General features: G+C 35.3%; 1 protein-coding gene across 1 annotated transcript; it reads left to right on the plus strand.

Moving 5' to 3' along the window:
• The first annotated feature begins 11,566 nt into the window (after positions 1–11,566).
• On the plus strand, positions 11,567–17,914 carry alx3 (ALX homeobox 3). The gene is made up of 4 exons (XM_060882142.1): positions 11,567–11,894; positions 16,521–16,798; positions 17,062–17,187; positions 17,564–17,914. The coding sequence occupies exons 1-4, from the start codon at positions 11,567–11,569 to the stop codon at positions 17,912–17,914; spliced, it is 1,083 nt and encodes a 360-aa protein (XP_060738125.1).
• Positions 17,915–18,487: the final 573 nt, after the last annotated feature.

The raw sequence follows: 18,487 nt of genomic DNA on the forward strand, positions 1-18,487 counted from the left end.
CAGACTGCAGTGTGGAACATGATGATGGGCTCTGCCTTAGTAAAATGTTTTAGGATTCTGGTGTAAGCAAAGACATGAATAAAATAATATTTCTTCTTTGACTCCCTAGAAAGCATGAATTCCATCTCATTTGAAAAAGAAAACGTTGTTGGAATGTTTTGTTATTTAAACGCTTATATTTAACTGAATTAACCTGTTTTGTGTGTTAATGCCATTTTAGATTAACACCAATTTGTCTAACATAATTGGCATAATCTAGCTATTGGAAAATTTCAGGCCAAATGTTTTAGTTGTTTTAAAGCAAAAATGTTCTTCTATCAGTATTACATTAATTATAAGCAAATGTAGCAAGCATTAAAAAGTACTATAATTTTTTTTTTTTACATGAAAATATGTTAATATATTCAGGAACATACTTTCAATTATGCACATGTTTATTTTGATAGTTATAATTTTAATTAAGATTTTGGCACATTATTTCTCATTACAGTTCAGTATAACGTCTCAGTCTTTTGTCCACTCCTGTTCCTAATACAGAAAATAAAACAAAACACACATTGGCGCATTGTTGTCTTTCAAACATTCACAGAAAAATTCCTGAGCCTCAAGCGTTCATATCAATGTGAAAAGACTCTCAGAAGACTGGTTCTGGTTGCTTGCAGAACTCCAAAACACTGGAACCATGGTCCAGGTTCCGCTCGGTGTAACAGTATCCTTGCTTCGGAAGTGCAAATCCTGCTGCTGCAGAGCTTCCTTAAATTAGATTTTCTGCCATGCTCTAGGCCTGCAGATCTCCTGAATGCTCTTAGTTGGCAGTCTGAGGCCTTATCATTACCATGATACCTGAGAACCCCCTCAGACTGGATTGATGATACTTTGCTTGATGTGTTGCATGAATATCCTGGATTGGACTGAGTGTATTTACAGATTAGTTGACGCTAAGAGAAGTGAGGGAATTTTATACAGTGATGGCTGTGTATTTATTTTCAATCTGCGTCGAGAATGTTCCACCATCAAAGCATAAGAGAGATGCAGCGTTTTGAAAGGCATCTGCTTCCAATATCTCTAAGTGCTGAGTATTTCCAAACAGTTTACGTTTTGGTACGATCAGTATGAAACTTAAGGTCAGCCACTGCCTTTTAGAGAAAATAGAGATGGGCAGATTCAGACAGTATGATAGTAATATTTCTCAGTTGAGTTTTCTGACTTGGTTCTCTCTGTTACTTCAGTTTATACTCTTTATCTATTTTACTGGACAGCGGTTGGGATTCATGTACACAGCATCTACCTTTGTAATATATACTTAAACAGTGTGTACAGTATATACTCAAAACTCATCCATTTATGGCTTGATATTTACACATGTACAAAGAGGATGTCTATCTCATGCTGTGTGTGTGTGTGTGTGTGTGTGTGTCTTTAGTAAAAGAATTAAGATGTGCTTCACAGATCTATGAATCTGGTACTTGGGCACTAGATACATATAAAAGGTTGTATTATGGTGAGACTCTGGGTGGCTCTGTGAGGGGTCATACTGAGCAGCTATGCCCTCAGGCTTTCAGGATGAGGATGGGCTGCAGGGCCACTGAGGATGACCCACACTGTTCCTAGGCAGCTTGGCTTACACAGCTGCCATGCATCCTGCTGCACTCCAGTTTAGTCCTCGGTCTTACACATTATGGTATCAATGCATTGCATTATTTAGCAGTTCTTTTTTTTCTACTTGACAGTGTAATTGTATTCCAGAGTTGTATCACTCTCTAATGCAGCAATACAGTGGATCAGTGGTTGTTAGGGCAATAATTGACACTAGTATTTTTTAGTCTAAAATATCACCTTGAATTAAGCCAAGTATACAGTAAACAATGCTGTTTTTATTTCTGTTTTTAGCAGTTATTTATGTTTCCCCTTAAAGCTAAATAAAATATTTGCAATGTGGCAAAATGAATTCCATTGTGACCAAAGCTGTGTAACAAAGTGATCTAGTTTTGAGCCCAATCAGCAGCAACTCTCAAGATACTGATCAGGTGATCAGATGCTGATCAGACACTTCTGTGTGCAAACAACCTCCCAGACACTGCTCTAGACATCAAATCATCTTTCCACCATTAATCTAAACAGAGGTTCAGCACTGAGCAAACTCCGAATCAACAATGTCTGCCCAGGCACCAGTTATCTATATAACTGCCTCTATGTAATGACAGGATTTATTATTTTGCACATTTTTGCACCAATTTGTGGCGAATGTCTGTTCTACCCATTTACTCCCACTTGAAAGTCCTTCTGGATCTTCAGTTTTCTTCAATTGCCCCCTAAATGGCAGTACGTAGAAAGAATTCTTTAAAAATGGCCCCTAAAGTGTCAAAGACACAAATGTGTATGTACATGGTGCCCTCCCACCTACTGCCCAGTGTTCCCAATATAAGACACACAGTGACATTCAGGTTAAAGTGGTTCATCAATCAAAATGTTTGCTTTTAGTTATCATGATTAGCTAGCTAGGCAATGAAAGTCCTATATGTTTTTGTTTGTTTGTCTCACATTAGGTTTGTGTCTCCCTGACATGATCAAAATATCTTTTTTTATATAAAGATATATATTTTTTATATATCTCTTTTATATAACTTTATTGTTTTTGATAAAAGTGAGATTATTTTGCTTCTTCCCTGTTTGCTGGGTTTAATCATACGGATTGTGGTGTTTTGAAGAGTACTGGCCATTTCAATTTGTGTGAGTTTTGCATTTTTTTGTTCTGGAATATTGTTAACCATCTGCAAACCTAGCTAGCTATTCTCTATATATTCTCGATTTGTTTTTGTAATATTACACTGGGTCTTTTCCTAATTGCTTGAGCTAAATAAACTCCCAGATGTTGGACTGACTTTCTACTGTAATTAAAACTAAATCCTAAACCAGATAGTAAATGAACTGTGTTAGTAATGATGAAAGTAGAGTTCAGATAACTTTTGTAGATATTCAGCTCACCAAACTAATTCCTTGAACTGTTCTTAAGTTCAGTGTATTTCATTGTAAAATATTAAATAAAGTAAAATCAATTGTCATAAAACCAAATCATGTCTGGAGATCATGTCTGACTGCAATAAATTCTGTTGGTCATGTCAATATATTTACCAGCCCCAGACCAACCTGAGATCAACTAGACATCCTCAACCTCATACACATCTGGAAGATTATTAAGCACCATATGCAGATTTGATTTACAAACCACAACCACAAGCAACACTTTTCATCAACCCCTTGTTCTCATCATTAGCACCCCAACCAGAAACTGTACTTCCATCATCTGCCATGCATCCAGAGATGGCCATGGGGCTTAAGGGCCCTAGATCATGAAACTGGTTCTCACCAACATCATTTTTACTCCAGAAAGAAACGATGTCCAGATACAAAGATCCATATAACAAATAAAAAAAAGTTTTAATTATTACTGTAATAAAATTGTCATTAAAGATGGTAAGCACACAAAGTGAATCAGATTTATTTCTAAAACAGTCTTTAAATTCTTTAAGAATTTAAACCCAGAGACAGCAAATCACCTCACCTGATCAGGCTTGCAGTGGATCTAGAGCAAATCCCAGGAACACTGGCCGTGATGTGCGAATACACCCTAGATGGGATTCTAGTACATTACAAAGCACCATACTGTAAATACACACATTCAAACATTTTTACTACGGCTAATTTTGTGTACCCAATACAGCATTGTATTTTAGAGAGGGTGAAGGAAAGGAAATCATATTTTCAGTGTGAATTACTGAATAATAAACTGGGTCCTAGGGGTTAGTCCAAAAACAGTCCAAAAGAGTAGTTAGGTAGTTCATTTGCAGTATAATGGCTACTTAGGCATTTTGATTCCTGATGGAGTTCCATTTTTGGGTCTTTTCTTGAGGAGAGGGACATGGTGCCTGAGAATTAAATTAAGCATATCTGGGAAAAATGAATCACATGACATGTGAAAAAGTTTATACTTCTGTAAAACACAGATTATGAATTTCCACCCGGTTCCATAAACATGCCAAAATAAGTGAAGGAACCTGGCAAACTGATGCAGAGATTAGATTATGTGTTTCTTTCTTTCTTTCTTTCTTTCTTTCTTTCTTTCTTTCTTTCTTTCTTTCTTTCTTTCTTTCTTTCTCTATATTCACTATATTCACTATATTCACTATAGCCTGTATATTTTACATATTAGTTACTTTCTCTAAATTACATTTTCATTATAATTAATTTGTAGTTGTTTAGCATTAAAATATATTCAGGAATCTTTCTAATCATACTGTATGTATTATTTAATAGCGATAATGTATGCATTTATACCTAAATCTAATTCACTGAAGCGTATTAAAATTATTACAGCGGTTTACATCATTTTTCTTATATACCTTATATAGAATACATGGAACTTAAAGTTATATATCATTTTTTTCTCAAATATGCTATGTGATTTTCCCTTTAACTAGAAATTATATTTTAATTTAATCTAATTTAATTTAATCTATATTTAAAGTGACTTGTCCAAGAATTTTGCTCAGCTAAAATGTAGGTGGCCTGCCACCAAAGGTACCATGTTGTAAGTTGTTTAATGCATCTAGATGTACATGTAAGGAAAGTTCTATTGATCCCCTATTTAATTCTTGATCTCAAACACAAATTCATTTTGCACAATAAAAACAAAAGAATTGGCCTTACCATATATACACCCTTATAACTGTTTAGGTTGTTCAGAATGTTTTAGGAAAACATTCAGGATACCTGAGATATTGGTGATATTATTCATACTATTCATGGTGTGTATATTTCATCTAGAAATAGAAATCTGTTTAGAAGAGGTGTCGGGGAAGTAGTTGGCTTTTTAGTGTGGAAGGCCAGAGTAGGGAACGATGTAAACTGGGAAGCTAAGCCAACTCTCCAGTGGTTAGCAGTATCTAAGTAGAGGTTCCCTGCCTGAGGCTGCAGCTAATGAAAATCCCATGGCCTTAGCATCCGTGCTCCAGACTAGAAACTTCATGGTCATTGTGCAAGCACCCTTTAATTTAATCAGGGCCACAGGTCACAGGGATGCTTCACCACTCATTCTCCAACCACTATAAACACATTTAGGGATTATTTATTTTTAGCAATGGCGTGCGTCCACAGCAGGTCAACTGATACCCAGATGGTTTTGCCGAGGTGCCTGTTTATGGATTCCTGCAGAGTAGAAGGAGCTAAGTGAAGGTTCTTTGGTCTGTCACTGATTAGTGAGTCAGAATTGCATATAAGAATGCATGTATACATAGAATTGCATGGATGGATGAAACATTGGATGGATGGATGGATGGATGGATGGACCAAGGATGCCTAGGTGAACCCTGTATCTAAAAATGAGACTTTTGCCAAGTTTAAGAGGAGTTTAAGAAACAATTCCCCAACGAATGCTGTTTTTATTTTTTGTTTTTGTTTTTAGTTTTAGTTTAGTTTAGTTTTTTTTTCTTTTAGCTACAGCACATGAGTACCAATATTGTGCTATTCAAATAACTTAGACATAAAAGTATAACTACTAGATGGGTTCCCCAAAAATTATACATATTGATAATATTACATTATGTGAATGAAATCCTCTGAGCCTTTTGTGGCCAAGTGTAGGGTCAGAGAGAGGTCAGTCACCCAACTTTCACCCAACACCCCCTCCCACACAAACAAGCACACATACACATTCCACATCCTAAGGTTCTCAGAAACAAACTTAGAATAAAACTGCTTCCCAGACTGCTTCTGTCCTGTCTTATGACCCAGGGGTGATCAGCTGTCAGTCAAACCCTCAGCTGGTCAGCATGCTGGACAGCAAGAGAGAGAAGGAGAAAAGCCTTCAGAGGATGAACCATCCCCTTTTTTGCATGGGATCAACTCTCTACATTCAGGGCATGTAATTGAATTACTGCCCTTCCCTTTCCTCCTTCACATTTTAATGCAAACCTCAGGTTAGCTGGCTGTTTGGAAGTGCTGATAGAACAAAGCCCTCTACATATGTTCAGAGCGTGCATAAATCAGTTTGCTGAAAGAACACAGTGGCTTCATTGTTCAGAGAAATGGTGAAAAACAATTGGTTAAAACCGCATGTTGAGCAAATAAGTAGACCATTAAACATTATTATATATTGCAGGGTTTGTTTAATCACCTTTTGGAACTATTAATATCTAGCTTTACTTTATGAAAGCCCATAGAGGACAATGACCACTATACATTTCACAAGAGTTCCAAATTATATCCAAGTTGCAGACAACTATATCTTAGCTTGTAATCTGTGATTAATCGATTTCTAAAAGCATGCAGTACTCTAGGTATAAGGTAAAAATATCACACTGCTACATTAAGCCTCAGGTGTCTCTTGCCTTAAATAGGCTTTTCAAGAAGATAAGGAAAAACAGACTCCCCGGATACAGAGAAGTGAAATCAGAGTGAAAGGATGTAAGGAGGGTTAACCCAATGAGAGGAACTTGAGAGTTAAAGAGCTTAGAGGGCTCACCTTTAACTCTGCTTTCTGGACCCGGAGCTGAGCAGGAATTGCAGTCTCACTGTGCAGCACAAAGAGGGAGGCAGAGTCTGGGACTGTGGACCACAGACTGGACTGATTTCCTGCACAGGGTCATGCCAGGGACAGGTTCAGGAAACAAGAGCAGCTGAGAAGTCAGGTTTACCAGAAGGGAGAGGTCAGACTTCTGGTAAATCCAAAGCTGCTGGAAGTTTTATTGTTCAAGAAAAAAAAAGATCTCTTTTGGTTATTGTAATGCATTATGACTTACACAGGACAATAATTATGTTTGACATGCATCATATAAATTGTATGTCTTTGATCAACATTAAAACATAAAAACTAATTTTAATAGCATTATTTCAGGGGATATTGTGAATGCAATTTACCTCATTAGACCATTTTTGTCGAATTATTGTTTTATTTTGTGCTGTTTATCAGTTTTTTAATGTGCATATTGTAGGACATCAGGTGTATGTGTTTTGAAACTATTTTCAAATTCTTTATTTAAACTTTAGTCAGTTACTTGACTTGCTGTAATGGAGAGTTGGCCTGAAGATGCCAAACACGTTCCTCTTCTGGAAAGAGCGGCCTCATTTACCTCTGCCTTGCCAGTATCCAGGTTAATGGTGGTGAAGCTGATCTTTTGACTTCAGCTTACCTGGAATTTCACATGGCTGACTGGGAGACAATCTTGTCAGTGTGAACATGGCAGGCCAAGAACCGTAGTGCCCTGTCTGCAAATTCTGTTCTCAGGAATGCATTTTCTCCACTGGGGTTTTGATTTTGAACACAATCCATTACCCCAAGTCCCAATGGAAATGCACTTTTCTGTAATCTGAGTCACTTATGTATACTGAGTCAAAATCATAATGCATGGAGCAAACAGACATTTTTTGTTGCTTTCAGAATATTTTTTGCACCATTTTGCATCAATCAAGCTTTTAACCAGTCCACTGGTCAGACCAACGTTAGCCTATTATATATGTTTTGTATTTATTTTAACGCACTGTGTTTTCCTTTTCCTCTTAATCACCATAGTAAGTGCTTACAAACTAAATCCCTAAAGTAACCCGTAAAAAGTACATTTCCTCAACATTGTAAAATAGTAGAAGTTAAACACAGTACAAGTCAAACACAAATTCTGACCAATACTGAATTTAAATGAACTTAATTAGGAAGAAAATCTACTAAAACAAAAAAGTCTAACTAATTTTACTAGATTTAGAAGCATTTAATTAAAGATGTTCATGACTTACTACACATTTACATATATGGGCTGGTAGATAGATCTAAATAGATCTAAACCAGTATAAAACCTTAATACAGTCGTAAATATGCTCCAATAGAGAGAATTTTAAACATTAAGTTAGGTAATGAAACTGTGGTGCTGTTCTGAGTACTCCAGAGGATACATGTGAATGTGAACACCGTTTTTTGCACTTATCCAGTGAGTAAAAAACAGGAATATTCATTAAATATTCCCAAATATCCCAAATTAATTTTGCGATAAGGATAGCAAAAAATAAAGAAACAAAGCAAGATAAAACAAAACACTACTGAAGATGTATGATTTAAATTGACATTACAAACCATGAAACACACACACGCACACACGCACACACACACACACACACACACACACACACACACACACACACCCGTATATATAATGCCCAATAATTAGCCTCACGCAATTGTACTTTGCGTAAATTTTGGATGGATTTATTCCAAGCTGACATTGTCAGTTTTCACCCTGCTACCTGCCAGTAAAACGTGTTTAAAATGACTTCAAAAACCCTGACAAATTGGCAGTTCATATGAATAAAAGTATAGGCTGTTGTTTTTATTGGTACCGTTGTCGGAATGTTCACAGGGTGAGAGAAGCGCACTTTCCAGCATCCTCTGTGCCAGGTCAGGTCGTTTATATTAGAATCATCAAATGTACTTTAATTAGTTCGTTTCTGGGTCATTAGTGAATAAATTTGTTTCCCGACTTCATATGAATCATTAATCATTTTAATGTGCAGGTTATTTCCATATCTTATTTTGAGCTAATGGTCTGACCTTCAACAAACCATTCTTGATCATCATTCACAATTTGTTCATTCACGCATTCATTGATGTACCTATCGTTTAAATGGCGTAAATGAATTCCTGTATTATATGTTATGTCTTTAGGGCTGTGCTTTGACATCAGAAAGCCTTAAAAAATATGAGCAAATACATATTTATTCTTTATTATATTATAAAGTGTCGCAAACCAATAAAGTCTCAGTTCTAATATTATTTCACACACACACACACACACACACACACACACACACACACACACACACAGACACACACACAAAATCACTATTAAATCAAATCAGTTATATACAGTAAATTATACGATTGTGTCGGTTGACAGTCAGTCAGGTCCTTATGGAGTTCCTTATATGCTTCTTAAGCCTATGCATTAAACAAATTCAACTATTAGGACGTCATGGGACATTTGGAAAAAGTTGAGGATCCAGCGCAGAATAAACTGGCTGTTATGCACCCCGCTGTAAATGGCTGTGCTGTTTATACACTTGTCCATCAGTCTGTCTCCGTGTGGCCTTACAGGTATCCAGCGAAATTCTAAGGCGTCTTCAAACCAACGAAAGCTGTGTAAGTGCCTCGTGTTTGGAGATTGATTGCAGAGATTGTAACAGCAACGTCAAAATCAACATTATGACTTACTTGGAGAAGGTTCTTACAGAATGAATCAACTCTGCATGCGTGTGTGCAGAAGGTGAGTGGAAAGAGAGCTCGTTTAAGAAGAAGACAGATATTTGTCTGAATTCTAGACGTAACGTAATAATGCAAAGAGCGATGATTTAATCCTGCAAATGAGAGACATTATTAAATATTTAAATGGAGCTCATTTTTGCTTGGGATGTCATGACACCAAATTGTGTAATACTAGCTAATCCGCGTTCTGTCACACACACACACACACACACACACACACACACACACACACACACACACACGATATACATTGTGTACAGTGGGGTCCAAAAGTCTGCGAGAATTAGGGAAAGTGCTTTTATTTATATTTATTACTACTATTTTTATGTAGTATTTTTTATTTTTTCACTACCCTTTATATTATACATACAACAATTTCCATTAAACAATTTTACATTTTTTTTTACAAAAACCTGAGTGAAAAGAGATAAAAACTGAATATTTTAAATGAATTTCAGATTTTCTTTATATTTGCTGTCCCCTTTTGTTTGCTTTAATGACAATATAAATTCCTCTGTGAACCCTAAGTATTTGCGCAAAACCTTTTTTTTTTGTAAATATTAAATTTAAAAACAGAGTTTCGTCTGAACACAGGCGTCAGTCGAAGAGATTAAAAATGAAAAGCTGACCTTCTGTACAAATCAAGGCCAATATCACATTGGCTTACATTTATATTGGGGCCTGGAATAGTGCAAAATCTTGAATATTATCTTTTGAACATTTTAACATTGAACATCAACTTTCTTTGTTTAAAAAATCTGCTTCTGCTTATATCTTAACTAAAAAAAGGAAAATCTCAGATTTTCAGTGTGGTCTCAGACTGTTGCACCCCACTGTAAGTCCCAGCAATAAGATTTACAGTGATACAAACCTTACCAACCTTAGCAGTGGTAGTGTTTATATGCGCCCTTAGTAGTTCAAAGTTTAGCCCTATTCAGCCTATTTCGGTTAAGAATGAATGAGAGATATACTCCATATACTATTTATATTATGGTCTAGGCAATAAGTATGACTATCTATCTCTGACTTTTAATTTTTTATATTTTTTATTTAGTAATAGCTTGCGTTATAACTTGACAGCCTATAATGTGAAATTGACTTAACGGGCTGATGCATATTTAGGTTAGACGATGCCAGTGCTAATTTTCCTTGAGCTTTATATATAAAGTAAATTAATATGTCTGTCGAAATATCAGCATGTCCTTTATTTGTTTTGACAGACCTAACGGTTATATTTGAACATGTGCGCGACATGTTACTGCGTGGCGCGATGCATTCATTACTGAAGTCTGAGACATTTTATAAAACTATAAATATGGGACATTTTACAAATATAAAAATATGCAATAAGGACAACAGAAAATTCCCAAACAATCAGAAACCACTACTATTTTTACTAACATCAAGACTACTACTACTGTTGTTATTATTATTATTATTATTATTATTATTATTATTATTATTATTATTATTATTACAGTAGTAGTAGTACCACTAGAAGCAGTAGTAGTCTTGTTTTTGTTATTATGTTCACATTCATAACGGGTCATTATGGGTCAAACGGTCAAAAGTAAACTAAAATAAAACCAAAAACACGATTCTCTTGTTTGGAAAATAGTGCTCTGTCTATAAAAAAATCTTTGCACATAAAATGTAGTTCAGCATTTTATTTATATATTTAAAAAAATGTAAGGCTATATAAACAGAAAATATGTTTGTAAAATACAAGGTTTCAATTAAATCAGCCAAAAGGCTTTGACTGGTGGGATCTGAGATTTGCGCATCGCACTGATTATTGCACAGAGCGTTTTGAGTCGTGTTAAAGCAGCAGTGAAGTTACGTGTAATTCTTTACGCACTTAGATTCGGTCACTTTTAAAATAACAAATGTGACACTGACTTTTCTCCATCATGCTATCATTATTTTATTATTTAGGTGTGATTTTCATTCGTCAAAAACACATTAACAGGTTCTTGGTGGGTCCTTGGTTAACTTCTTTGCGGAAAATATTTTTGAAGATTGTCGACAAATAGTTAATTGGGCAGACAGGAACTCCACGTGATTGAATTCTTGCTAGATTGAATCAGACCACTGCATTCTCTCTCCCTTACTACTCGTTTCACGGCTCTTTGTTTCTGATGTCTGAAATCCCACCCACTTGAAAATGGAGACGCCACAGGGGCGAAAACGTCTCCCTCTCTCGAGCGCGCACTAACCTTTTCGCTGTTAATAGCAGCCGGTGCGCGCGCTCGGAGAGGCACGATGGAGAATGAGAGCTGTTTGTCTTTTGCTTCTCCTCCAAACAGGACGACGCCGGAGCAGTCTCCAGGTCTTGAACATAATTCTGCTTCTTTCTTCCAGTGCGACGACCTGCAGAAATCGCCGCACGCTCACGTGTCGCAACGGCTCACTGGGCGCGCGGACTTCTTTGCTGCGCGCTACGCTGCGAACGGCGCGCACGCGGACTTTACGCACAGCCTCGGCGGCTCCTCACCTAGAAAACACGTCAAGTACTTGGAATCCACCGCGACGGACCAAAAACCGTTATCAGTAACCGAGAAGAGCTCGTTTTACGACAGCAGTTCCAATGGTGAGTGAACGAACGAGAAGAGTTTGCTTTGTTTAGATGTTGTTTAGATGGCAGCTGTTAAATCTAGAGTTATAGCACATCATTCTCTATTTATTCTCCATTATACACAGCAAAGAAATAATAATAATCATCATCATCATCATGACCCTTAATATATTAATTTGATTAAAAGTTGAAAGCTTATATTTCTGCTTTTCAACACATACTCTAATAAAGTCGTTTAAAGTCTGAATAAAAGTCTATTACACACACGCAAAAAAAAATATTCTAAAATATGAACGGATCCCATTAGAATATTAAAAAGTTGTCTTTGACAACGCGGATATTTGTGTAATTCTGCTGCAATGCGCTTAAAAATAAAACCTTACATCCCACATCCCGTTCAGCAAAATGCTGAAAAGTATTTAACTATTCAAAATATTAATGGATGCCTATATCATATGCCTTTTACAACTTTTTATTAATTTGTTAATTAATTTTTAAAAACATCCATTTCATCATTGGATTTTGTTTAAAAACACGCTTTGTTTTCACAAAAAATCAAAACAATTCCTCTTTTTAAAAAAACACCACCACCACCACCAACAAAAAAAAAACACAAAATATACAAAACGATTTTTAGTCATGCAAAGGACTATTTAATAAGTTGTGCTTTGTTGCATTATAGTAGTATAATTAATTTTTACGCTTGCATTAAAATAATAACTTTTTGTATAAGAACTGGAATGACGCAATAAGAGTAACTGTAGTTTGGACTAGAATAGTTTTAGTACACAATCTTGCGATCCGTGCATCATTTCGAAAATGTTGTGCGTGTGTTGGTCGTTATTTAATCCAGACAAAGCAAGAATGTCGGTAATCAGAAAATATTTTTTTCTAATATTTTTTTTTGATCGCTTTTAGCGCTTTGGGGACGTTTATTGATTAATTAAAAGGTATTAAAGTATTAAAAGGTTTTATTAATACATGTTTATACATGTTTCGATTATTTATTAATATTATTATGTAATTATTATTATTTTTAACAGCAACAACAATACTACTACTACTAACAACAACAACAACAACAACAACAACAACAATAATAATAATAATAATAATAATAATAATAATAATAATAATAATAATAATAATAATGCAGCCAGGACCAAAATGCGCATTTTATGTTCAGCTAATAAGAAATTAAAGTCTCTCAACTAACAAAGCAACTCGCTCTTTGGAAACCAGGTTCAACCCGTGCAAATTAAATAATGTATTATTATTCAAAGTAGTATAAAATAATATATAAACTTTATCAAATAAACTGAAGGTTTTATAATAATATAGTTGTTTATGGTTGTGCTGTTTATGTGCTAAAGCACTGGGGTTGTATTGTGGACTGCGGTATCCTTCCTGTTCGGCTCTGTCACTATGTCACAAAGGACATGTTCTGAACATAAACAGAGACTTCCGGTCGTTTCATATTACGATCTCTAGGAATCTGTCAAAGGGAACTCTAATACAACAGTTTATACATCCGAAAACAAACTAAGAAATTATTTTGACTCATTTTAGACATTGTTTATCCCTTTAAATGTTTAAGTCTACTAATGAAAAATGTCTGCAGCTTCACAGGTCAGAGCTACAGTCCTTCTGGTGATGGTAGAGTTTTAATTTAGTTTTAATTGGCCACTATAATTAAATAGATACATTAATCGGTAGTAGACATATTTACTTTAAGATTCTATGAAGACATATTATAAGAGGGTCAAAATAAAGATCTCTTTTAGGACTCTATAAACAATAACAGACACTTTCTGGAGAGATGGATCTCAGCCTAATGAATATATCTTTAAACAAAAGCAAAGACTCAACATTAGCATTGCACCTTTGAAATAGAAGATTTTTATTTAAAATAAATAAGGATTACTTCCCTAGCTATCTTTTGAATTTCTTTTTTCTTTTGAATGTTAATTGTTAATTGCAACCTGTTACACAGTGTAACTAACTACACTCTGTAACTACACATGCTTGGTGTGTGCGTTGTCCGCTATATTAGAACTAATATTACTTCAGAATACAAAACATAATATACAAAGTGTCAGCTCAAATAACTGAGAAAACAGAGGTGAATAATATGGCTTACAGAAACCTAGAAAAGAACAATAATTGGCTACATGCTTGGTTAACAGAAAATCTTCACTGTTTAAGATTAAATGCAAATGTTTGATTGTGATGTCTAGTGATTTCTGCAAATTTATTGGTGAAAATAATATTTATTATGCCTATGTCCAAAACTCTCCTGATGACTGAAACAGGCAATTAAATGTCATGTACAATGACCTTTCCTGTTCATCAAGGCATTCTGCTTTATGATCTGGATATGATTTATGTAACTGTCACAGTATTGTCAGTGCTTTTTGTTAATATTAATTAAATAGTTTTAACAGACATGGCAGATGTTTAATTAAAAAAAAAAAAAAGACATGTATTTAATGGTCTATTGGATAATTAGTCCTAGCTTCCTGAAAGGGTTCTACTTGGAACATTTTACCTGGTTTTGCATGAAACATTTTAGACTTCCCCCTTGAGGGACAAGCAGAGCCACGCAAATGTTATAACTAGACATAAAATTGTAGTACATAACAAGCAACTTGTTTTACACATAAAATCTATTCAACTGAATAATCGAACTTCAGTCGAGTCTGGAATGAATGAACACTGAAAAAAATAAACACTTATGTGTTTGTGGTTTGTTTGTTTGCTTATTGGGAGCTTAAGGACTGAAGATCTTAATGTCAAATTGAGATAGCATAGACAACCGATTTTGTACTATAAATATATGGAGTTATGGAATCATGGACAATATAAGGCCTAAGGGTTTAAAATGTATTATTTGAACTGATTTAATTGTTTTAGTATTAAAATGACCTGGAAATAAATGTAGAAAAAAAAAAGAAAAGGGTGGAATATTACCCAGTGAGCTATACCCTGGTCAGGGTGCAAGAATTGATAATCTATCTGCCTGAAGGGACAGACTACATGGCATTTATGTGTACTTCATAGTCTTGTCACAGACACTCCCCCAAGGTCCCTTCACTCCAAGGCACACATACTGTAATTATTCTGCACTTTGGGAAACATTTACAATGTGTCTGTATTTAATTGTGGAATATCTTATTTCAGTGAAGTATAGGAAATACGCTGTAGACTAGCAGAAATGTTTTTTAATACATATTCATTGCCATGAATATGTAACATATAACATATCATTTGGTGTAACCCTGTAGAGATCAGTGAAATTCTCTAACACGTCCAAAAAAATCAGGCTCTAAAAGCAAGCTTTTCACAAGAATATTATTCGCCTCACACGAACTCAATGTTTTTGGACATAAACCCTTCTCTCTATAGATGAAGATAATCTAGTCAACTTTAGGGACAGTTTCCTTCATCTAAATTCAAAACAAAGCCCAGATATGTTTTATAGTAAATAATATTTTATGCTTATGGTTGTGCAAACCCTTTAGTTCTGTATTTATGCAAACCAAATACAAAGCCACATTTGTCTGTTTATCTTTGAAAATAATTTATTCTTAGTTCTCTGGTAAGTGTCATTGCCAAAAGACAATTCAGCACTGTTTACTCACTAACATCACTTGAATAAAGTCAGTTTGCCTCCTAAGTAAACATCTGAACATATTTTTTAAATAATACTTTATACAGTGCATTCATTCTCTTTCCCTTTCCAAACACTTCAAACTTAGACATTCAAAGAAATAATAAAATCAAGTAAATTATTATTGTAATATTCTTTAATATAATATAGAAGTATACTATTCCATTGTAACATTCTATACTATAAAAACCTATCACAGTGGTGCAGTCCTGCCACCTCCCCAAAACATGCTATTTGGTGGATAGTCTAAACTGTTGTTTATGTTGAGCGAGTGCGTGAACATGTGTACACATAGTGTTTCGTCCATAGATTATTCCAACCTCACTCCCAGTGTTCCCAGAATCGACTCCAAAGACGGATAGGTTCCAATATAATTTGACTCTGATACTGTATTCTACCGCTGTACTGTATATAGATTTATTGTCACTATACTGAGTACAGTGAAACTAATGCAGTACTTACAGAACAATTCAGTTATTATTTGGTGCAAGCTACAATTTTAAGAATTGGAAAAAAAACCCAAAAAAAAACAATTGCAGTCAAGTAATAAATAAGACAGTTGCTGTGAATGATGAATAGGTATAAATAAGTGTGGAAATATTTGTTTAGACATAAAGATATAAAAAGGTTATTGAACAATAGTCAAACAGGGATTTGTATACAACGGAAGGGTATTATAGTGTAATGGAATGTAAAAATGTCAATAATATATAATATATAAAATGCTATATATGCTGTCCTATACTATACTATGCTATACTTTTATCTTACCCTTTATTATTGCATAAAATTTGCATGAACATGCAGCATGGATTTTAAAATTTGTACAATGTGAACGCAGAGTGCTTCTTTGATTTGGTCCAACACCACCACACTCCAGCCCCCGAGTCCCAACCCACCATCCTTTCCTAATTTAAATATGCTGAAGGTTTATAGTGAACCAAGTTTTGTCGTGTCTCTTCTGTCCTCAGTGGGGGAGAAATCATTGCCTAAGCCTTTGGCTTATCCGGTTCTGGACTCTGAATGCTGTGGCAAATTGAAAGAGCCTTCAGATGGACTAACTGAAAGAGACCCCATTGCAGACTCCATTAACCTGTCAGGCAAGAACAAGAAACGAAGGAACCGCACTACATTTAGTACCTTTCAGCTGGAAGAACTTGAGAAAGTCTTTCAGAAGACACACTACCCAGATGTGTATGCAAGGGAGCAGTTGGCCCTGAGGACCGAGCTCACTGAAGCACGAGTGCAGGTACTTTATGAGCCTTTGGTGCATGACTGTATCTAATTTCTGACATTTTGAATATTTAAAATCAAATTATGTCACTGGAGCTGGTTAATTTCTATGAAAGGATGAGCATCATCATTGCCATTACCTTTTCAAAGTTATACAGGACTTAATGTTGTAAAGTTCAACAATTTTAGGATTGGGGACATAAAATGGAATAAATCATATAAATAAGTAATATTTAATTATTTCCACAAACTTTTTTCTGTTTTGCCAAACTCTGACAGGTGTGGTTCCAAAACAGAAGGGCTAAATGGAGGAAACGGGAGCGTTATGGCAAAATGCAGGAAGTGCGAAATCACTTTGCCGCCACATATGATATCTCCCTGCTCCCTCGCTCCAATACATACCAGGTACATTCATACAATACGTACACCTCAGACATGTCATAAAAATGATTCCCATTTTCCCGCTGCTCATCATGCAAAAGTATGTTAATACTAATCTGATAGGATATTTGGGAAATATATTTTGTGGATTATTCATAATTATTTATATAAACAAATATATATATATCATATTCATAATTATTTATATAAACAGATATAATATATATAACTGTTTATAAAAATAATTATGAATATGATAAATAAGACTAATATGAATGAATATGATAAATAAACTAAATAAGTTTAGTTGTCTAGCACTCCTTCTAATCTTAATTCTGACTTTTCTGAGTTTACTACTTTTGCATTTATTTTAACGTATATCATCTCTCTTACCTCGTAGATGCAGGGTAACCTGTGGCCTGGAGGAGGAGGTGCAGGAGGGGCCAGTGGGGGCTGTGTCTTGGGCACAGACAGCATGCCTTCTTCCTGCATGGCTCCTTACCCACATCCCCATGCACATCCACATGCTCATGGGATTATGGGAATGTCCACATCTCCGAGTCATCCTCCACATCATCCTCATCCTCACCATCCAGGCATCAATAGCCTGTACTCCCTGCACAGCTTCCAGGGAGGTCTGGGCACTCATTCCTTTGAGCCCAACCCTGAGTCTGACTACAAGCCTTCAGGCCTGGTGGCACTGCGCATGAAAACCAAAGACCCTGGCAGCCTCTTGTCTTGGCCAACGTGACTCGTATTTAATTAGAACTGAGCCAACAAATAATCAACGGATTCACACAGAAATCCACACACTGAAGTTTTGGACAGAGTCCATCTCCCATCATGCAGCAGGAACCCTTTCAGTCCTAATCCTTTACTAGATTTGCAGTTGATGTAATAAAAATAACAAAAAATAAATACCACCTGTATATGCTGTTTATATGTTTCCATATGGAAGCATGTAATTGGTTACTGTCGATATTTTTACAATAAACAAGCCAAATGTTGCCTTAATGTTGAATTTTTAAAGAATGTATTCTGTGAAAATAGCATCATTGTCCAAAGAATGACATTTTTATTTAAAATAGTTAATCATATATTTCTAGTGTATACTGATTTTTTTTCTAGTGTGACAGTCAATACAGTAAATGGCTTTTATGTTTCAGTTGTGCTGCATTAAAGTTAATTTGTAAAAATCCCCCTGCCTGTTAATTCACAAAACACAGATCAACATGACAGACCATAACCGTGTGTTTATAATTTCCTTGTATAATTAGCCAAATTCCAACACTTTGCTGGACTTTCTGTTAAATGATAATAAATT

Source organism: Tachysurus vachellii, chromosome 11, assembly GCF_030014155.1.
Source record: "Tachysurus vachellii isolate PV-2020 chromosome 11, HZAU_Pvac_v1, whole genome shotgun sequence".
In the NCBI taxonomy this organism is placed as follows: Eukaryota; Metazoa; Chordata; class Actinopteri; order Siluriformes; family Bagridae; genus Tachysurus; species Tachysurus vachellii.

Coding starts and splice junctions, on each gene's coding strand:
- alx3 (XM_060882142.1), top strand. CDS start 11,567: ATGGAGAATGAGAGCTGTTTGTCTTTTGCTTCTCCTCCAAACAGGACG. Junction 16,799..17,061: donor TCACTGAAGCACGAGTGCAG/GTACTTTATGAG, acceptor AAACTCTGACAG/GTGTGGTTCCAAAACAGAAG. Junction 17,188..17,563: donor CTCGCTCCAATACATACCAG/GTACATTCATAC, acceptor CTTACCTCGTAG/ATGCAGGGTAACCTGTGGCC.